Raw genomic sequence first — 17,745 nt, forward strand, 5'->3', positions numbered from 1 at the left:
TGGGGAGGTGCAGGCGTGGTGGTTTGGCTCCTATACAGGAAGAGAACTAGAGTGCACTGGCTGGAAGATAGAGGCAGAGGGTTGTGATGGGGGTGGGAGCTAGACCCCCCCCCCCCGGATGTGTGTGTTCCTGTGCTACTGGAAAGCCCCCTTCCATCAGTGCAGTCTCTGTCCATACTGTGGGGTCACTCTGGTGTGGCCTGTCCCATAGACATACCTCTGCAGCCAGGGCTGTAGGGTGGTCCTGAGGGAGGGACAAGGAATTGGGGTGACCTAGAAACTCCCTGAGATGAACTAAGTGCTAGGAGCCCAGAGAAGGGGGGTCTCTCTAACCACAGCCCAAGGGAAATGGGAAAGCCCTGAGGGGCAGGAGACAGTCTGGGGAAACCCAGGTTCCCTGGGCTAGTGTCCATCTTGTTAGGTAGCTGGAAGGAAACATGCAGCCAGTGTGGGGAACCTTGGCAGAAGGCCTAGAAACGGGGGGGGAGGTAAATAATGCAGGGGGCAGGTCCCTGCTGCAGAGTGAGCAGGATCACAGGGTAACCTGGACCCAAGTGAGGACGGGGTGATTTTAGTGCAGTTGAATGTCGATGGATCCAGCCAAGAGCCTTGGCGCTGTGCTCACAAGTGCAGGGGTGAGGGGGTTTGTGGGAAGCAGACGTGGGAGTGCATAAGCAGGTGTGTGTGAGCCCGTGACAAATGTCTGATCCAGAGGAGAGTAACCCACTGGGGGCTGTGGTGGGGGCTCCATCCCTACCCACTAGCCAGCCAAGCCACTTTTCCCAGACAGCTCCTAGCTGGGGCCTCCCCAACATACGGTCCCCAAGTACAACATTTAGCCTGATTATACCCTCCAAACTATCCCTAGCTGAGGTGAGCCGGTACCTCACTCGGGCCAGGCCTACACTACAGCCCTAGATCGGGAGAACTATGTCACTCGGGTGTGGAAAATCCACTCCAATCCCTGAGCGACGTCGTTACACCAACCTACCCTCTCCTGCCTGTGTAGACCCTATAGACAATAGCGTAGGACGGAGAACCATTCCCTGAAGGATCCCACTAGAAACACACCCACTTGAAGGTGAGTCCATTTGTCACATTGTGCACCCTGTCAGTGTGCAAACCAAACCAGGGAAAGAATGAGCCAACCAGCAGCCTAAATTCAGTGGTGAAACCTGGTCATGTCCATCTGAGGCATACGGTGCATACGCAAAGACCTTACCGAAGTCTAAGTACATGACAGCAACATGATTACTTTAACAATCAACCTTGTAATCTCATTTTAAAAAATCAAGCTAGTGTGACTGGACCTACTTTCCAGAAGCCCATGTTGATTGGCATTCATTATATTATCCTCCTCTAGTTCTTTATATAATCATGTCCCACGTCCCTTACTCCATTATTTTGCCTGGGGTTGATGTCAGGCTGACAGATCTATCATTATTGAGGTTGCCATTTACCTTTTTAAAATATTGGCAAAACATTAGCTTTCTTTCACAGTGCTGCAACTTCCTAGGACAACTCTTTCAAAACTCTTGGATGCAAGTTATCCATACCACCTGATTTCATAGAATCATAGAATCATAGAATATCAGGGTTGGAAGGGACCCCAGAAGGTCATCTAGTCCAACCCCCTGCTCAAAGCAGGACCAAGTCCCAGTTAAATCATCCTAGCCAGGGCTTTGTCAAGCCTGACCTTAAAAACCTCTAAGGAAGGAGATTCTACCACCTCCCTAGGTAACGCATTCCAGTGTTTCACCACCCTCTTAGTGAAAAAGTTTTTCCTAATATCCAATCTAAACCTCCCCCATTGCAACTTGAGACCATTACTCCTCGTTCTGTCATCTGCTACCATTGAGAACAGTCTAGAGCCATCCTCTTTGAAACCCCCTTTCAGGTAGTAATTTAAAAATGTCTAAGTTTAGTAGTTGCTGTGTAACATCCCCCTGAGGTACAAGTGGAACTGAAAGAGTTTCATCATAGGTTATGACTGCATCAGTGCAGGAGTCCTAAAAAAATAACGCACAATTTCAACAAGAAGACCTTACCCTTGGACCAGTCGAGCCAACATCTGCTGCAACACGACCAGGAGCTGCTGCTGCTACTCACCTTGACAGGGGTGAATGCCCTGGGAGTGTCTGGGGGAGGCTCACTGAACCAGGGGCTGGTGGTCCCACTTTTACTGGTGACACCCGAACACTGGGTGGGGCATTGAAGCCTGAAGAGGGGAGTGGATAGGGAAGCAGTGAGGAGGTATGAAAGAACATGAGCGGGCACAGAAGATTGTACCCTCCTTTGCCACCTGGATCCATCCCAGGTCTGGGGGTGTGGGCAGTGGGATGGGCCCGTGGGGCATAGGGAGCAATGTGAGGATAGTGATAGAGGTAGTGCAGTGGGAAAGCTGGGAAAAGTCCCTTGTGAACCCCAGTTTGCAGGGATCCAGGGGGAATCAGCTGAACCTCCATTTGCTGCAGCAGGGGGTATGGGGCTGGGTCCCTTTCCAGAGCATTGGTTCATGGTAACAGGAACATCCCTCTGCGGTTCCTGCCCCGGAATTATGGTTTTTGCTGTTCAGCTCCCTCTAGGGGTGGGCAGGTAGTTCTGCTCTGCGTCTTTACCTATACCTGCCCCCTAAGATGGAGCCACTGCGAGACAGCTGGGTTTATCAGAGATGAGGTGGATCTCATGCCGAGGTCATCTACCGTCACACAGAGAGGGACATATACCTGCCTTACGGTGGCCTCCTGGATCATTTTGACATGAGGTGAGCCCTGGACTGCATCATCTGCTTTTCTTTTCCCAAATACAGAACCTTCTCTGCATTAGTACTGAGAGTTCTATCATTTCTATCTAGTAATGGAGCAATACCATTAAGATTTTCTTTGTTCCTAATATGAGTTTTAAAAAATAATCTTTATGGTGTCCTTCACTGTGCTGGGCATAGATTTTTTTTCCTTGTGCCCTTTTGCTTCCTTTATCAATTTTCTACATTTCCTAGGTTCTGGTTTATATTAATCTTTCCTGTTCTTCCATTCATTTTTTTTAAACTCTTTCCTCTCAGATCAGACCCACAACCTCCACCTCTAGCTGAGGGAGGTCCAGTTCTTGAGGCATCAGGGACTATGCTGCAAACCAGATCCTCTTGCCTAGTTATGATCCCTGCATTTCAGCCAGAGCTGACACATGAAAAGCATTGCAATGCTGTGCTGCTGTGACTGGAACATTGCTCTGTGCTGGGGAAACGTTCCATCCTTTCTTCTGACATACAAAAGTGTAGCTACCAAAATCTCTCCTCCACCCCATGCATCATCCAACACACCTTGGTCTTCTAGGGCACACCCCTGAGTTGCGCTCAGCTGGCCTGCCCATCTTCCCTTTAGAGAGGGGGGCTGCCTTGGGCTAGGAGCCTGATCTCCCCCCACACCCCAGGCATATTCTTCTCCCAGGGACTAGAAACCCTGTGTGAAGCCCCTGAGAGAAGAAGGGAGCTATCTATTGGGGAGAGCAGGGGCTGTTGACTCAGTGCAATGCCTCATTTACATATTAACTATGGATAATTTGGGGACAGTGGGGTATGATTTTGGCTAATTTTTGTAGTTAGGGCCTCCTGGCCAAGGCCTGGACCACGACTGGGCTCGCGCTTCATGCTGCTGAAGACAACTGGTTGCCAAAGTCAGGGCAGATACCCCAGCCAGAACGAAAGTTTAAGGGGGAAAAAATTGTGCGTGTGCAGGTTGTTGCAGGGTGCGTTTCCTTAGGTGTCAGGGCTGGTATGTAAGGCCATTAACGCCCTCGCTTTCTTTCTCCAAGGACTGGGCCAAGAAAAACAGCGCCGCTGAACTGGTTCCTGGCTGAGAAGTAGAGCTGGGATGCAGCAAAACACAAGATCTCTTCCCTGCTGAGAAGCAGCCTCTGCAGCTGGTGCAGAGCAGCAGCCCAGGTCTCCAGGAAGAGCTGCCAATGGTGGAGGAAGTACCATTCGTGGGTGAGATCTATGCTCCGCAACTACCACCTGTGCGCCAAGGGACAAAACAAAATGGCAGCGTGGCCTGCTAACTGTGGCCTGTGATGGGGAGCCAGGCTGGTGCCCATACTGCATTAGCCACTTAGTGCATCCATCACTTTCCTTCCTCCTTGAAATTCTTTAGTCTGCAGGTGTCACCCCAGGTAACAGTACAAGCCAGGTCTTTGCACAAACAGGTTTTATTCCATAACACCAACCCACCCTTGGAGCAGCTCAAATACACAGGCAGCAAAGAACAGGGGGAGGGTGTATGTGGTGTCTCTGCCACTGTCCCTGTCTCTCTACCCCCTCACCCCCCCGAAGCTTCTCAGGACACACACCCACAGGTCAGCAGGGGGTGTATGTGACACCAAGTCAGGCTCTGGGCAGGTAGGGGTGTCCCCCTGGAGTCAAGCTGGAAGAGCAGGGCCCAGGGCTTGGTTTGTAGGCACTGCCTCCCCTCACCACAGTTGCGTCTCCCGGATTTCAGAAATGGTCTGGCTGGCTCGCTGCAAGGCCTGATGGGAGACAGAAGACATTACCACAGGCAGGGGGCAGAGAGACCACCCCCAAACATAGTCCTCCCCTCACCTGGAGCAGCCCAGCAGCCTCCTTGCGCTGCTGTGCCATGTCCTCGGACTCTGTGAGCAGCATGTCCAGCAGCTGCTGCTTGTATAGCTGCCCAACCAGCTGGCTCTGCAGATGGTCCTTGACATAGTTCACCAGGAAATGCATGACCGTCTTGGGGACGCTGTGGGATAGGGGCAAAGTCACAAAGGCACCCATCTAGAGCCCTTCCAACTCCCCGTGGTCCTTAGGGGTCCAGGAGAGGGGCTGCAGCCTCACCCCCGTTCCCACCACGTCTTACCTGTCCTGTATGCTTTTGCGCACAATGAGGAAATAGGATTTGATGAGTCTGCGGATCACCTCGCAATCCCTCTGCTCCCGCTGGCTCAGCTTCCGTGTGGCCGGCATGGGCTGTGGGGAGAGACACAGGGCACGGGACTTGGAGGGAAATGGGGGTCCCGCCACGCAGGGCCTTCCCCCAGGGATAACAGTAGTAAGGTTATAAAACCAGGCAATCTCCAGTAGCACAACGCTGGGATCACTCACAAAAAGGTCAGAAAATTCTCCAACACAGAGATGGGTCGAAGCTGAAGCTAGAAACATTGAGACTGGAAATAAGGCAAAAATCGTTAAGAGTGAAAGAACAGATTGTGGTGGCCAGTTTTTCCCCTAAGAACGACTTTGGAGCAGTTCTCTGGCCTGTGGGTGTTTGGCGGGGTGGTGGGAAGGGGTGTCAGACTAGATGATCAAAATGGTCCCTGCTGGCCTTGGCAGCGAAGCAGCTCTGATAAGGTACAAAGGGAGCTGGAGCAGCGAGATTGGCCCAGACACAGGTGTCCTGCTGTCACTACCCCACCATCACCTGCCTGTGGGGGGAGGGGGGAAACTCACCGTGTCCAGCAGATTGACAGCATGGGAGCGACTGGGGCTGGAATACATGGGGGGCTGGGGGTTCCCCTTGGGCTTCTCCTCCATGCCAGGATCCTCCACTTTGTCACTCTTCCAGCGCCGTATCCCCTCCGCAGGGGAGTCATTCTGGGGAGAGCAGAGACCAGCTGGCCATCAGCATGTCATGTGGAGAGGTGGGGGGCAACACTGGTGCCCAGTGGGGGGGGGGGGGGAAGAGGCTCAGCAGTGGGACATGGGGGAGGGGAGCAGAGAGACATTACCTTGCTGCTGCTGACAGAGGCAGACACCAGCGCTGTGTCGATGAAGTCCGGGTGCTTGGTGTTGATATAGGCGAGCTCGATTGCAACCAGATTATGAACCTGCAGGGGAGAGAGATGGGATAGGATGGAGCCTGGTGAGGGAGCCCAGGAATCTGGGCTCCCTGCACTGGGGCCCAGCATGGTGGATTAAAAAAAAAAAACCCTATAAGCTTCAAAACACAAAAAAGTATTTAAATTAAACTCAATAAATGTGATTTTTGTTGTGAAGCTGTTTAAAATAATATTGAGAGTATTGTGAGTTTAGCCCTTAACACAGGTTGCCAGAATTGTAATGGATTTTAATCAAAAGCAGTACATGTTTGCTGCTGACATCTTAAAGAACATCAAACCGCGGAAGTCACTGGCTCAGCCCTGGGAACCAGAGTTTGTTGAAGGTTAAACCAGGTTTTGAGAGCAGAGAGAATACTTCCTTCATTTCAGTTTGTTCAAAAGTTCAAAACCCAACCAGGAGTTGGATAAGCTGGAATCCTTGTAAAATCTCAGACTAGAAGAGGGAAACAACTAGTAGATCTCGTGCTCTTACACTTAGCTTTCATTCAAAGGACATGGTGAAAGGCCTATGTTGAATAACTGATGTTAGTTTTAAATGCAAAACATGTTTTGATTTACATTTGTTCTTATGGACCAGCATATTTAAAGGTAATTTAATTTTCTTAGTTGTAATTTGTGTCCAAATCTATTTGGATGGAAACTAGAATTCCATTAAAAGTGCCCAGAAACAGCATTTCATTGTTTTTATTAATTATCTAGTAAATAAAAATGCATCATTCACGATTTTCTATCATAAAATTAAACTCTGAATAAATGTAAGTTCAGCTACGTAATGGTTTAAATAAATCTGTACAGATCTAGTGTATCCACCTGCTTTGCAGAAAGTACCACCACACTTAGTGTAAACACCATATTTAGTTGCAAATTAACATGGTTTAATGGTTAGCCAGTGAGAATTTACCTTTTAAGTTATTTTCCTAAAAATTACAAATGCAAAATATGATTAAAGTTGGTGATTTAAAGTGCATTTTCCCACTTGCTGATTTAAATCAATCCACCCTGGGACACAGACTTCAAACACCCACACCCATATCAGCCCCCTCCCCTGCTGTCATCCCAGATGTCCCATAGCAGCCCCCTCCCCTGGGGTGTTACCATCTCGTTGGTGATGGGCAGCCTCTGCCGCAGGACGCCTGTCACCACCTCCACAATCGCTTCATGCAGTTTGGGGAAGCGCAGCAGCTCCTGGGGCGGAGGAAGGGAAAAGAGGAAAGACCTTGGAAACACTGAAACTTCAAAAGATAGCTACTGAGATGTGCCGGACACCATGGGCCCATGACTTAGCCAGAGAATACTCCAGCTGTGTCTGATTACTGCAGGCCAGAGGTCTGCTTGAGCCCACTTTTAAAGCCTAATCTGGCCCTTAACCCAACACTTCCCCCGGCAAGTGTGGCAGCGCTTTTCACAGCCCGACACTCCTAGTTGGGTCCTGGTGGATTTGGGTCCTGTTGCAGGGCTCTGTGGCAGGTAAAAGTACCACCTTGGACAGGCAGGGTCCAGCCTCCCCAGCCAGGGGAGAACAGATAGTTTAAACACCCCACCCTGCAAAAAATAAGCAGTTTTATCACTTGATTGCATACTGTGTTATTTTACAGTCAGAGCCCATGGGGATCAGAGAATCCAACCCCAGTTGTGCAGCACCCAGGTTAAAGGGCAGGCGTCGGGTCACAGAACCCCTCATGGGTCTGGGTTCACCCCTAAACCATCACAAACATCCCAGGGGGATTGCACAGACTTGGTCAGAGCAGGCTTGAGAGGCCCAGGAGACAGAGAAGGGGCTTTGTTATCAAGGGTGAGTGTAACCGAGATACAGACACAAGACCGTAACCAGGGGGCAAAGCCAGCAGGCAGGGTATCAGGAACTTGGGGGGGGGCTCAGGGAGAAGACAGGGGACACCAGGGGCACAGCAGGTCTGGCGATGGGATAGTTTCACGCTGTGTTTTCACTGTAATGCTTTTACCTAAGATGAAAGCACTGCGTGGCAGGGAAGCTAGCTAGGCTCTGCTAGCCCCGGCAGAGCCTCTGGGAGAAAACATGGGACAAACCACAGGCACTGGCCTAAGATCAGACACCCCCAAGGGAGGCACCTGAGTATTATTGGTGAAAGGTGGAGCAGGGCTGGATGATGTGGGGGAGGGGGGTCCCAGGCACCTGCTTGTGTACCTGCATGTTGTAGGTAGAACGGGGCTGGATGATGGGGGTCCGAGGTACCTGCATGTTGTAGGTGGAACGGGGCTGGATGATGGGGGGTAGGGGTCCCAGGTACCTGCCTGTTGTAGGTGGAACGGGGCTGGATGATGGGGGGTGGGAGTCCCTAGGGCGGGGGGGGGGGGTCCCAGGTACCTGCGTGTTGTAGGTGGAGCAGTGCTGAATGATGCGTTGGAGCTCCTCGTGCACCAGCTCCACGCAGCGCAGACTTGGGTCCTCCAGGCGCTTGATCTGACGTTTCACCAGCAGCTCGAAGGAGACCTCAGGCACGAAGAGGGCGGGACGGGGGCCCTGGGCGGGGAGGCAGGGACCTCATCAGAGCAGTGCCTTCTCCAGTGGGGATAGAGAGACACCCACCTCCCCGCTGCAAGTCACCACCCAGCCTCATCCCATTCTCCACTCCCCTGGGGCACAGAAAGCCAGGAGGGGGCTAGTCAGGACACAAGGGCATGGCCGGTCCCAGGCAGCCACAGCGAGATGGGACTGAGGATGTCATGGGGTGGGCACCCCAGCCCCAGGGGCACATCCCTCTCCAGGGCACTGGGAGAGGGGGCACATACACACACTCACCCCACACTCCATTATGGTCTCTTACTGCGGTCATGGCTTGGTACCATCCCCAACATGGTATGTATTCGGGGGGCGGGGAGAAGAATAGGGAAGAGGTCCATACCATGTAGAGTCAGGCGGTGTTTCCGTACCATGCAGGGCTGGGGAGCATGGTAAGGGAAACCATGGGGGGTTGTAAGGGGGCTGGCAGCCACAGTGGCAGGGGTGCTTGGGCTCCAGCAGGGGAAGGGGGACAGAAGGGGCAGGGTGGTGCAGGCCAAGCCAGTGGCTAGCCTTCTGCAGCCAGCTGTTTACATGCCACCCATGGCTTTTCTGTCTCCTCTGTATCATTAACAGCTTACGCGGCAAGCGGATAGTGTTTGCCATGGTGCTGGGTGGGCTGAGGTCTCTGGGTACCAAACCCCGCAGCCCACTTAGCACTGTTTAATATTGGATAGCGACTGGCCATGGGAACATCTGTGGCCCATTTATTCCATCTAAATTAACAGAACACGGGCCAGTGGAGGGGGCACTGCCCTGGGGAGCCCTGCGGGTGGGGAGCGGGGGGGACCATACCGTGGCATTGCGAATGGCCGTCAGGATGTCCAGCATTGTGAGCCCAGCCAGCGGGTCGATGGACTCCAACGTCCGGCCGAATGTCTCATGGAAGATGTAGCACATGCGGGCGCCCCCGCAGCTGGGAGTAGGGGGAAGAGACACTGAAGGGTTGGGAGAGGGCATAGAAACAGTAGCCAAAGCACAGGCCCCCCTAAAATGGCCACACCGCCCTGCCTCTCAGCAGTGCCCACCCTCATGCCCCCCCGACCTCTCAGCTCCCAGGTATCTGAGCTGCAGTTCTTGCCCTCGAGGGGGCAGGCCCGCTGCCCCCAAGCACTCACAGCTCTGAGGTCTCGATGTTCCGGGCCGTGCCCTCAATGGTGTGGCAGTACTCGGTGGCGAACTTGGTGATGATCTGCAGCAGCGTGGCATTTTTGTCCTCGATAGGCTGCCCATAGCTCTGCAGCACCGACTGGTACTGGGCCGTCAGCACATTCACCCGGGTTTTGAGCTCCGGCAGGCAGTCCCGGATGTGGTGCATGAGCAGCCTGGGGCAGGGGCACAGAAATGAGCCCGATTACCCAAGCCTCCTGGCTGCTGAATTTCTGGGGGATCATTCTGGCTCCCAGCCCTGACAGCCAGGGCTCAGCTCCTTCGCTGGGGTGACTACAGGGCCTCCTGCCACCATGTGCTACCCTGCTTCTCCAGCTGCCCCCCATCCATGCTTCTGGCCACTTTCTGCTGGCACTGAGTTCTGCAGGAGAATGCCAGGTATGACACTCACTCACACACCCCTTTCTGGTCAGCTGTAAATGGGCTCATTTCTATTCAGCCTGCTGGGGCGGCATGCACGCCTCCGCCTTTTTCCTTCTCTGCAACAGATCCCTTAACCGCACCCTCCCCAGCCTTAGTCCTCTGGCCCTGATTCCCCACCAGTGCCCCTCGCTAGGAAGAGCAGAGCCCCAGCTGCGCAGGTCTTAGCTGGCACCTCCCCTCCCCAGCTGGTACCCACCGGTTAAGGGTCTTGGCCAGGTGCCGGGTGCCATTGCGGTTGGCCAGCGACGGGTACCGCTTCTGCAGGAAGCCCTGCTCGTCCTGCAGCGACTCCACGATGCTCTTCCCGGTGTTGATGTCATGCTGGCTCCTGTGAAGGGCAGGACAAAGTCATTGTCTGTCCCCGCTCCCCCTCCATTCCAGGCTTGGGGGGGGAATGTTGGGTTTGCTGCCCCCGTGCAACCTCTCCATTCCCCCAAACTCCAGCACAGTACCCCCATCCCACCACCAAAGACTTTCTCCACAGCCCTCCACCCTCCAATCCACACATCTCCAAACTCCAGTCAAGCCCTGCCCCTCCCACCTCTCAGCAGCCCCCCCCCACATGCACAGCCCTACATCTCCACAGCTCCTCCACCCCCTCAATGCAGCAACCCCCAGACTCCACCACCCTACTGCCCACCTGTTTACCACCCCAATGATGCCCAGTTTGACAGGGATGACCCGGCCCATCAAGACGTCCATGGCGTCAGTCCCAGCGTCCATCAGGTCCAGCTTGGTGACCACGGCCAGTGTGCGACGTCCTGCAGGAGGGGAGGGAGTAGGGATGATCAGGCAGGCCCAGGCTACACTTACCCACCTAGTGACGTGGGTCAGGGTGTGAAACCCCCCCATGGCGACCTAACCCCCAGCGCAGCAGACCAGTGCTTCTACAGCGCCAGGAAAGCCCCTCCATTGGGTACCCACGTCTGGGCTGGCACGGCTGCTGGAGCCCCTGCTGCGCTGCCAGGGCAGGAGGCAGACCCCCAGGAGGTTTTGGAGCAGCAGGGCAAGTGGTCCAGCTGACACTGACTCTGACCTAAGCCTGGCTTTTCCTCTCTAGCCTGGACCATCCAATCCTGGACTGCAGGGGACCAACAAACACCAGCAGGTTTTGCAAAAGCTGCTCCCAGTCTCTCACGGTCCCTGCTGGCTGCAGCACTCCCATGAGGGCTGAAGTCTCTGCCAGGGACCCAAACTTCCTTGGACTGGTGGAGAGCCACAGAGAGGAACGGGAGTGGAAGGGGGGGCTGGAGCCCAAGGGAGTTATGGGCAGTGATGAGCTGCCAAAATCTTAATAACGGGTTCCCTCCTTACCCCACGAGAGGGTCGTTGCCCACCCCTAACCCCCAGGACCCCTGCCCCATCCACCCCCCTCCCCTGTCCCCTGACTGCCCCCAGAACCGGTCAGGAGGGTCTCGTGGGCCACCATAGTGTGTACCCACTCCACCCCTAAGAGCCAGAGGCACCTGCCGGGGAGTGAGGTGGGGAGTCCCGGTGGTGCTTATCTGGGGCAGATCCCAGGAAGTATCCAGCTGGTCCCTCTGGCTCCTAGGGGCAGGGGAGCGTAGCTAGGGGGGAGCAGGGGAAGCAGCAGCTTCCCCAATGATCACGTCAAAAGTGGCGCCTTAGGCGCCGACTCCCTGGATGCTCCAGGGCTGGAGCCCCCACGGGGAAAAGTAGTGGGTGCAGAGCACCCATCGGCAGCTCCCCGCCCCATGCCTGGCCCCAGCTCACCTCACCTCCGCTCCGCCTCTGAACACGCTGCGCCGCGCCGCTCTGCTCTGCTTCTCCACCCCCCGCCAGCTTCCCACGAATCAGCTGTTCGGCGGGAAGCCGGGGGAGCTGAGAAGCAGGTGGCGGCTTCCCACTCAGGCCCAGGGAGGCAGAGGTGAGCTGGGGCGGGGAGCGGTTCCCCTGCGCCCCGCCCCCCGGTTACCTGCTGTGGCGCGGGTGGCCCTCCTTGCGCCCCACCGCCCAAGCTCACCTCCGCTCCGCCTCCCTGGGTCTGAATGGGAAGCTGCCGCTTGCTTCTCAGCCTGCCCCAGCTTCCCGCACAAACAGCTGATTCGCAGGAAGCCTGGGGGGGCCGGAGAAGCAGAGTGGGGTGGCGCATTCAGGGGAGGAGGTGGAGGCGGAGCGGAAGTGAGCTGGGGTCAGGGGTGGGGAGCTGCAGGTGGGTGCTCTGCACCCACCAAATTTTCCCCTTGGGTGCTCCAGGGCTGGTTAAATTTAGGCTGGTTAAATTTAGAAGCCCTTTTAGAACCGGTTCTCCCTTGCGAAACAACCGGTTCTAAAAGGGCTTCTAAATTTAACAACCAGTTCTAGCGAACCGGCTCCAGCTCACCACTGGTTATGGGGGAACAAAGCCAGAGCCTCATACATTAAAGGGGGGGGAACTCCCTAAAGAGAGTCTGCGAAGGCTGCAGCACCAAACACCCAGTAAATCCACTGCATCCCCCTCACCATGTGCCTCCACTCCCCCCATGCAGGGCTCTCAGCCCCCCCCAGCTCTCAGCCCTACCCACACCCTGGGTCCCCTGGGGGAGCCCCCCACATCAGTACCATCAGGGTCAACATCCCGGGCCAGCTTGAGCGCCTCAGAGGTGGCCATGTCCGTGTTGGCAGCCGTCACAGCCAGGATCAGGCAGTTTGGGTTGGAGACGTAGGATAGGATCATCTCCCGCACCTGGCCCTCAATGTCGGGGGGCTGGTCCCCCACAGGCACCTGGGGAGGGGAGAGAAGAGAGTGCAGACTCCTGCCAAACAAGATACAGGAGAGCCTGGACTGCTGGGTTCTCTCCCCAGCTCTGGGATGGGAGCGGGATCTGGTGGTTAGAGCAGAGGGACTGGGAGCCCAGACTGCTGGGTTCTCTCCCCAGCTCTAGGATGGGAGCGGGGTCTAGTGGTTAGAGCAGGAGGGGCTGGGAGCCAGGACTCGTGGTTACAGACCAGCTGGCTGAGGGTCCGTAGTTGGGAAGGTCTCCCAGTGAAAACAGGAATAAGACAGACTATGGAAATATCCCCCTAGCGGCAGCTTTGACAGACACCCACAGTGGGGCATTACCTCTCCCCACTCCATCCAAGGGCCCCTCCCCATCCCATCCCATCCCCCAACATCACGGGGCACCCCACCCGCCTCACACCTTGATGATCCCCGGTAGGTCAACCAGCGTTAGGTTCAAGACATGTGGGGAGTAGATCTTCAGATACAGGGGCTCCAGGCTGATCCCCTGCAGGGTAATAACCAGCAGAGTTAGAGCAGAGGGGGCTGGGAGCCAAGACTCCTGGGTTCTCTCCCCAGCTCTGGAAGGGGGAGTGGGCTCTGGTGGGTTAGAATAGGGAAGACTGGGATCAGGACTCCTGGGTTCACAGACACACATTGGGGAGGTCGATGTCACAGGTTTCATTACCTTGTTGGTTCCTGTCGTCCTCTCAGTCTCAGTCTCGATCTCCTGCCGGATCTCATCAAAGTCGGTGAAGGTCTGAGAGGGGACAGAGAGGCAGGGTTGGCCCTGAGACAGGCTCCACAGCCCCTGGTGGCACTTCCCTCTGCCCAGCAGCTGGCTATACATGGAGAGGGGGCGTGCAATGACCCTCTGCCAGGATGGGCAAGGGAGGCTGTCCCCTTGCCTCCCAACAAAGGACAGGGATGGGCACTGGGACTATCACCCCCATTACCCCTTGCCAGACAGGTCAGGGCAGGGCGTCCCCCAACCCGATTACCATCATTTCTCCCCCAAGACCCAGACAGGGGTTGAGGGGGCCACCCCCAGATCCCAAGCAGGGCCCCTACCTTGTGCTTGCAATGCAGGAAGGTCGCCCACTCCTCGGCCTGGGTACCTGCAGGGAGAGCCGATTCGGGGTCACTCTCAGCCTCCCAGGGCGTGGACACGGCTTCAGGGCCCTGCACAGCTCCACTCCAAGCAGCTCTGTTTAGGACCCTGGCTCCACATAGGAGCCAGTGGCTGCAACCCACAGACATGGGCTCCCCAGCAAGAGGGAGAGAGGGGGTCACAGTGAGCCAGACTCCCCAGGATGTCATCACCTCAGCCTTTGGGGTCTCTATCCTCAACCTTCCAGGGGGGTGTGTGGCAAGGGAGCCTTCCAGTGAATGGTACTGCAGAGCAAGGGAGAGAACCCAGGAGTCCTGTCTTCCATCTCCCCACCCCCACTCTAACCACTAGACCCCACCCCCCTCCCAGAGCTGGGTTACAACCAAGGAGTCCTGGCCTCCCACAAACTTCTTCCTCCTGTCCTCTCAGCCCAAGGAGAGCCCACCCTGGCTCCCAGCACCCCCTTACTTGTCTCCCCGCTGGCTGCACGTTGCCGCTCCTCCAGCGATGGCACATTCACCAGCTGCAGGACCAGTGGCCGCCGGGTGACAATGCCTGAGCCACGGGGCAGGAAGTCACGACCCACAATACTCTCCAGAACCGAGCTCTTCCCACTGCTCTGTGTGGGGGGTGGGAGGAGGAGATGGGAGTTAATGCTGGAGAGGAAAGAAAGATGAGGGGCAGCCAGACAGGGTGGGGAGAGGGAGGAGCCAGAGGATTGGGGGGGGTCTCACGTGGACCCCAATGGGGCAGCTGAATCTCCCCAGGGAGGGAAGGGTGGGAATGGAGGGGAGGTGGGAGGGGTCAGGGGCGTCTCACCTGGGCCCCGATCACCACATAAGAATGGCCATACTGGGTCAGACCAAAGGTCCATCCAGTCCTGTCTACCAACAGTGGCCAATGCCAGGTGCCCCAGAGGGAGTGAACCTAACAGGTAATGATCTAGTGATCTTTCGCCTGCCATCCATCTCCACCCTCTGACAAACAGAGGCTAGGGACACCATTCCTTACCCATCCTGGCTAATAGCCATTAATGGACTTAACCTCCATGAATTTATCCAGTTCTCTTTTAAACCCTGTTATAGTCCTAGCCTTCACAACCTTCTTAGACAAGGAGTTCCACAGGTTGACTGTGCGCTGAGTGAAGAACTTCCTTTTGTTTTAAACCTGCTGCCCATTAATTTCATTTGGTGGCCCCTAGTTCTTATATTATGGGAACAAGTAAATAACTTTTCCTTATTCACTTTCTTCACACCACTCATGATTTTATAGACCTCTATCATATCCCCCCTTAGTCACCTATTTTCCAAGCTGAAAAGTCCTAGCCTCTTTAATCTCTCCTCATATGGGGCCCATTCCAAACCCCTAATCATTTTAGGTTTCAGAGTAGCAGCCGTGTTAGTCTCTAAGGTGCCACAAGTACTCCTTTTCTTTTTGCAAATACAGACTAACAAATTTATTAGAGCATAAGCTTTCACTCTAATAAATTTGTTAGTCTCTAAGGCACCACAAGTACTCCTTTTCTTTTCGCTAATCATTTTAGTTGCCCTTTTCTAAACCTTTTCTAATGCCAGTATATCTTTTTTACTGGGACCACATCTGTACACAGTATTCAAGATGTGGGTGTACCATGGATTTATATAAGGGCAATAAGACATTCTCCATCCTATTCTCTATTCCTTTTTTAATGATTCCTAACATCCCGTTTGCCTTTTTGACTGCTGCTGCACGCTGCGTGGACGTCTTCAGAGAACTATCCACAAAGACGCCAAGATCTTTCTCCTGATTAGTTGTAGCTAAATTAGCCCCCATTATATTGTATGTATAGTTGGGGTTATTTTTTCCAATGTGCATTACCTTACATTTATCCACATGAAATTTCATTTGCCATTTTGTTGCCCAATCACTTACTTTTATGAGATCTTTTTGAAGTTCTTCACAGTCTGCTTTGGTCTTAATCACGATCTGGGGCAGCTGGATCCCCTCGGGGAGGGAAAGGTGGGACTGGAAGGGGGGCGGGGGGGTCAGCGGGTCTCACCTGGGTCCCGATCACCACGATCTGGGGCAGCTGGATCACCTCGGCCCCCACCGTGTTGAAAATCTCCTGCAGTTTGTTGACAACGGGGATCAGGGTCTCCATAGCAGGGCCAGGTTCGGGGCTCCTCCCTACAAGGGGACATGGGGCAGCCCCTCAAATCAACCGGGAGCCCGCGCAGCCCCACAGCCAGAAATAGAACCCAGGCGTCCAGGCTCCCCCCGCCCGTCACAGAATGGACCCAGGCGTCCAGTCCGGGCTCCTCCCGCCCCCCACAGGCACGGAGCGGACCCAGGCGTCCGGGGACGGTTCACCCTGTTACCTGCTCTCAGCCCCGACTGCAGCCCTATTCGCTCCCCAACCCGGACGCACTGCCCTGCCCCGCCCCCTCCGCTCCCTATTGGTCTGCGACTCCAGAAGTCCCATTCCTATTGGCGGAGGGGCCATCAATCACTTCCCATCGCCCTTCCTCCAATCCTATAGTAGGAGAGTGGCTCGGCGCGAGGGCAGAGGCTGGAGGGTCATTGGCTGGTTCTCGCACCAATCAGCGGGGCCATGGTCTACGTGGCGGCCATGTTTGAAAGCGGCAACGTGAGGGCAACGTAAACTGCCATATTTGATAGGGGCGGCTCAGACTGAAGGCCCGCCACCTTGGCTAGGTTTCAGAGTAGCAGACGTGTTAGTCCGCTCCGGGAGGCCTTGTGGCACTTTAGAGACTAACACGTTGATTTGAGCATAAACTTTCGTGAGCTACAGATTGTGGACGCCATCTTTGTTTAGGGCACAGCGGGGCTTCATGTTCCATAGGGGGAAGGCTGACAGCCATCTTAGTTATGGGAAAAAGCACAAAGAGAGAGAGGCTCCACCGCTTTAACCCATAGCCTAGTTGTTAGAGCACACGCCTGGGACATTGGTGACTGAGGTTCAAATCTCACCCCTGCCCTATGGTAGGCAGGGTCTCCCTGACCCTAGGGGAAGCCCTGTGGGCTATTGGGGTGCTCCAGGCCAGGAACCTCTCCTGTTAAATCTGCATTACTTTATGTAAAACACACTCACTGGGTCACCAACCACAGGGACGGACACACAGCCTCCGCCTGCCACCTCTGTGGTACCAAAAACTGGGACCTCCTGAGCCTGTGGCACTGCCCAGTGGGCCAAGCACTGTGGTGCAGGGAGAACACCCGCTGAGACTTTTACAAAGACAATGTGTGCCTCAGTTTCCCCTCTCTCCTCATCACCACCTGAGGGAGGGGAGAAGGGTTAATGCTGCTCTTGGAGCAGCATGGGTGATATGAGATGCGTCTAGGGACTTGTCTACACTTAAAATGCCGCTATAGCGCTCCTGTGTCGACGCTAGCTACACCAACAGGTGAGGTGCTCCTGCCACCGTAACTAATCCACCTCCTGAGAGGCAGTAGTTAGATCTTCCAGGAATGCAGCATTGTCTACACCAGGGGTTAGGTGGCTTAACCACACCACTCAGCAGGGTAGCTTTTTCACACCCCTGACTGACAGAGTTAACAACTTAATTTTCTAGTGTAGACCAGGCCTAGGGTGGATGAATGGATGACAGAACTGGGTGAAACTGACTCAGATCAACAGAGGAGCTGGAAAACCCATGAGTCACTCCCAATGACTGAACAAGCAATACCTAACATGAGGAAACAGGGCAGGCAGAAGGTATGACCTCAATAGGAGAAGAACAAAGGAGAAAGGAGTGAAGTGGTGGAATAACATCAGCTGTTCAGAGAGAGAGACAGGGCTCTCCCACCTGGGTCTCAGGCCTGCTCTATAATAGGAAAGTAAGTCGGTGTAACTACGTTACTCAGGAGTGTGAAAAACCAGGCCTTGAAGAAGCAAATATGGTTCCTCCAGCAGCGTTGCTCAAGGGAGAC

At 54.8% G+C, this 17,745-nt stretch overlaps 1 protein-coding gene and 1 long non-coding RNA gene across 5 annotated transcripts; one reads left to right on the forward strand and one right to left on the reverse strand.

The window, feature by feature from the left end:
* The first annotated feature begins 1,909 nt into the window (after positions 1–1,909).
* On the forward strand, positions 1,910–6,812 carry LOC122457282. The gene is made up of 2 exons (XR_006276753.1): positions 1,910–2,119; positions 3,811–6,812. It is a non-coding gene; the product is annotated as an uncharacterized LOC122457282 (long non-coding RNA).
* On the reverse strand, positions 4,188–16,243 carry LOC119847323 (dynamin-1-like protein). 4 transcript variants are annotated; one of them, XM_038382003.1, is made up of 18 exons: positions 16,173–16,243; positions 15,854–15,981; positions 14,284–14,434; positions 13,776–13,822; positions 13,393–13,464; positions 13,126–13,212; positions 12,545–12,707; positions 10,623–10,743; positions 10,179–10,310; positions 9,508–9,714; positions 9,185–9,305; positions 8,195–8,350; positions 6,946–7,035; positions 5,740–5,838; positions 5,462–5,605; positions 4,872–4,981; positions 4,595–4,754; positions 4,188–4,521 (listed from the first exon to the last, which is right to left on the reverse strand). In XM_038382003.1, exons 2-18 carry the CDS (start codon positions 15,953–15,955, stop codon positions 4,465–4,467), a joined length of 2,019 nt encoding a protein of 672 aa, XP_038237931.1. In that variant the 5' UTR covers positions 15,956–15,981; positions 16,173–16,243; the 3' UTR covers positions 4,188–4,464. The 4 variants fall into 4 exon arrangements, with proteins under 4 accessions (XP_038237931.1, XP_038237933.1, XP_043357278.1 ...); XM_038382005.2 differs by lacking the exon at positions 13,126–13,212 and having other exon boundaries at positions 16,173–16,225; XM_043501343.1 differs by lacking the exons at positions 15,854–15,981; positions 16,173–16,243 and adding an exon at positions 15,727–15,746.
* Positions 16,244–17,745: the final 1,502 nt, after the last annotated feature.

Source organism: Dermochelys coriacea, chromosome 23, assembly GCF_009764565.3.
Source record: "Dermochelys coriacea isolate rDerCor1 chromosome 23, rDerCor1.pri.v4, whole genome shotgun sequence".
In the NCBI taxonomy this organism is placed as follows: Eukaryota; Metazoa; Chordata; order Testudines; family Dermochelyidae; genus Dermochelys; species Dermochelys coriacea.

Excerpts from the sequence above, each read along its gene's own strand:
- LOC119847323 (XM_038382003.1), bottom strand. The coding sequence starts at position 15,955 with ATGGAGACCCTGATCCCCGTTGTCAACAAACTGCAGGAGATTTTCAAC. Across the intron at positions 10,311-10,622 it reads ATCATTGGGGTGGTAAACAG|GAGCCAGCATGACATCAACA; the intron begins GTGGGCAGTAGG and ends TGCCCTTCACAG. Across the intron at positions 8,351-9,184 it reads CGGCCATTCGCAATGCCACG|GGCCCCCGTCCCGCCCTCTT; the intron begins GTATGGTCCCCC and ends CTCCCCGCCCAG.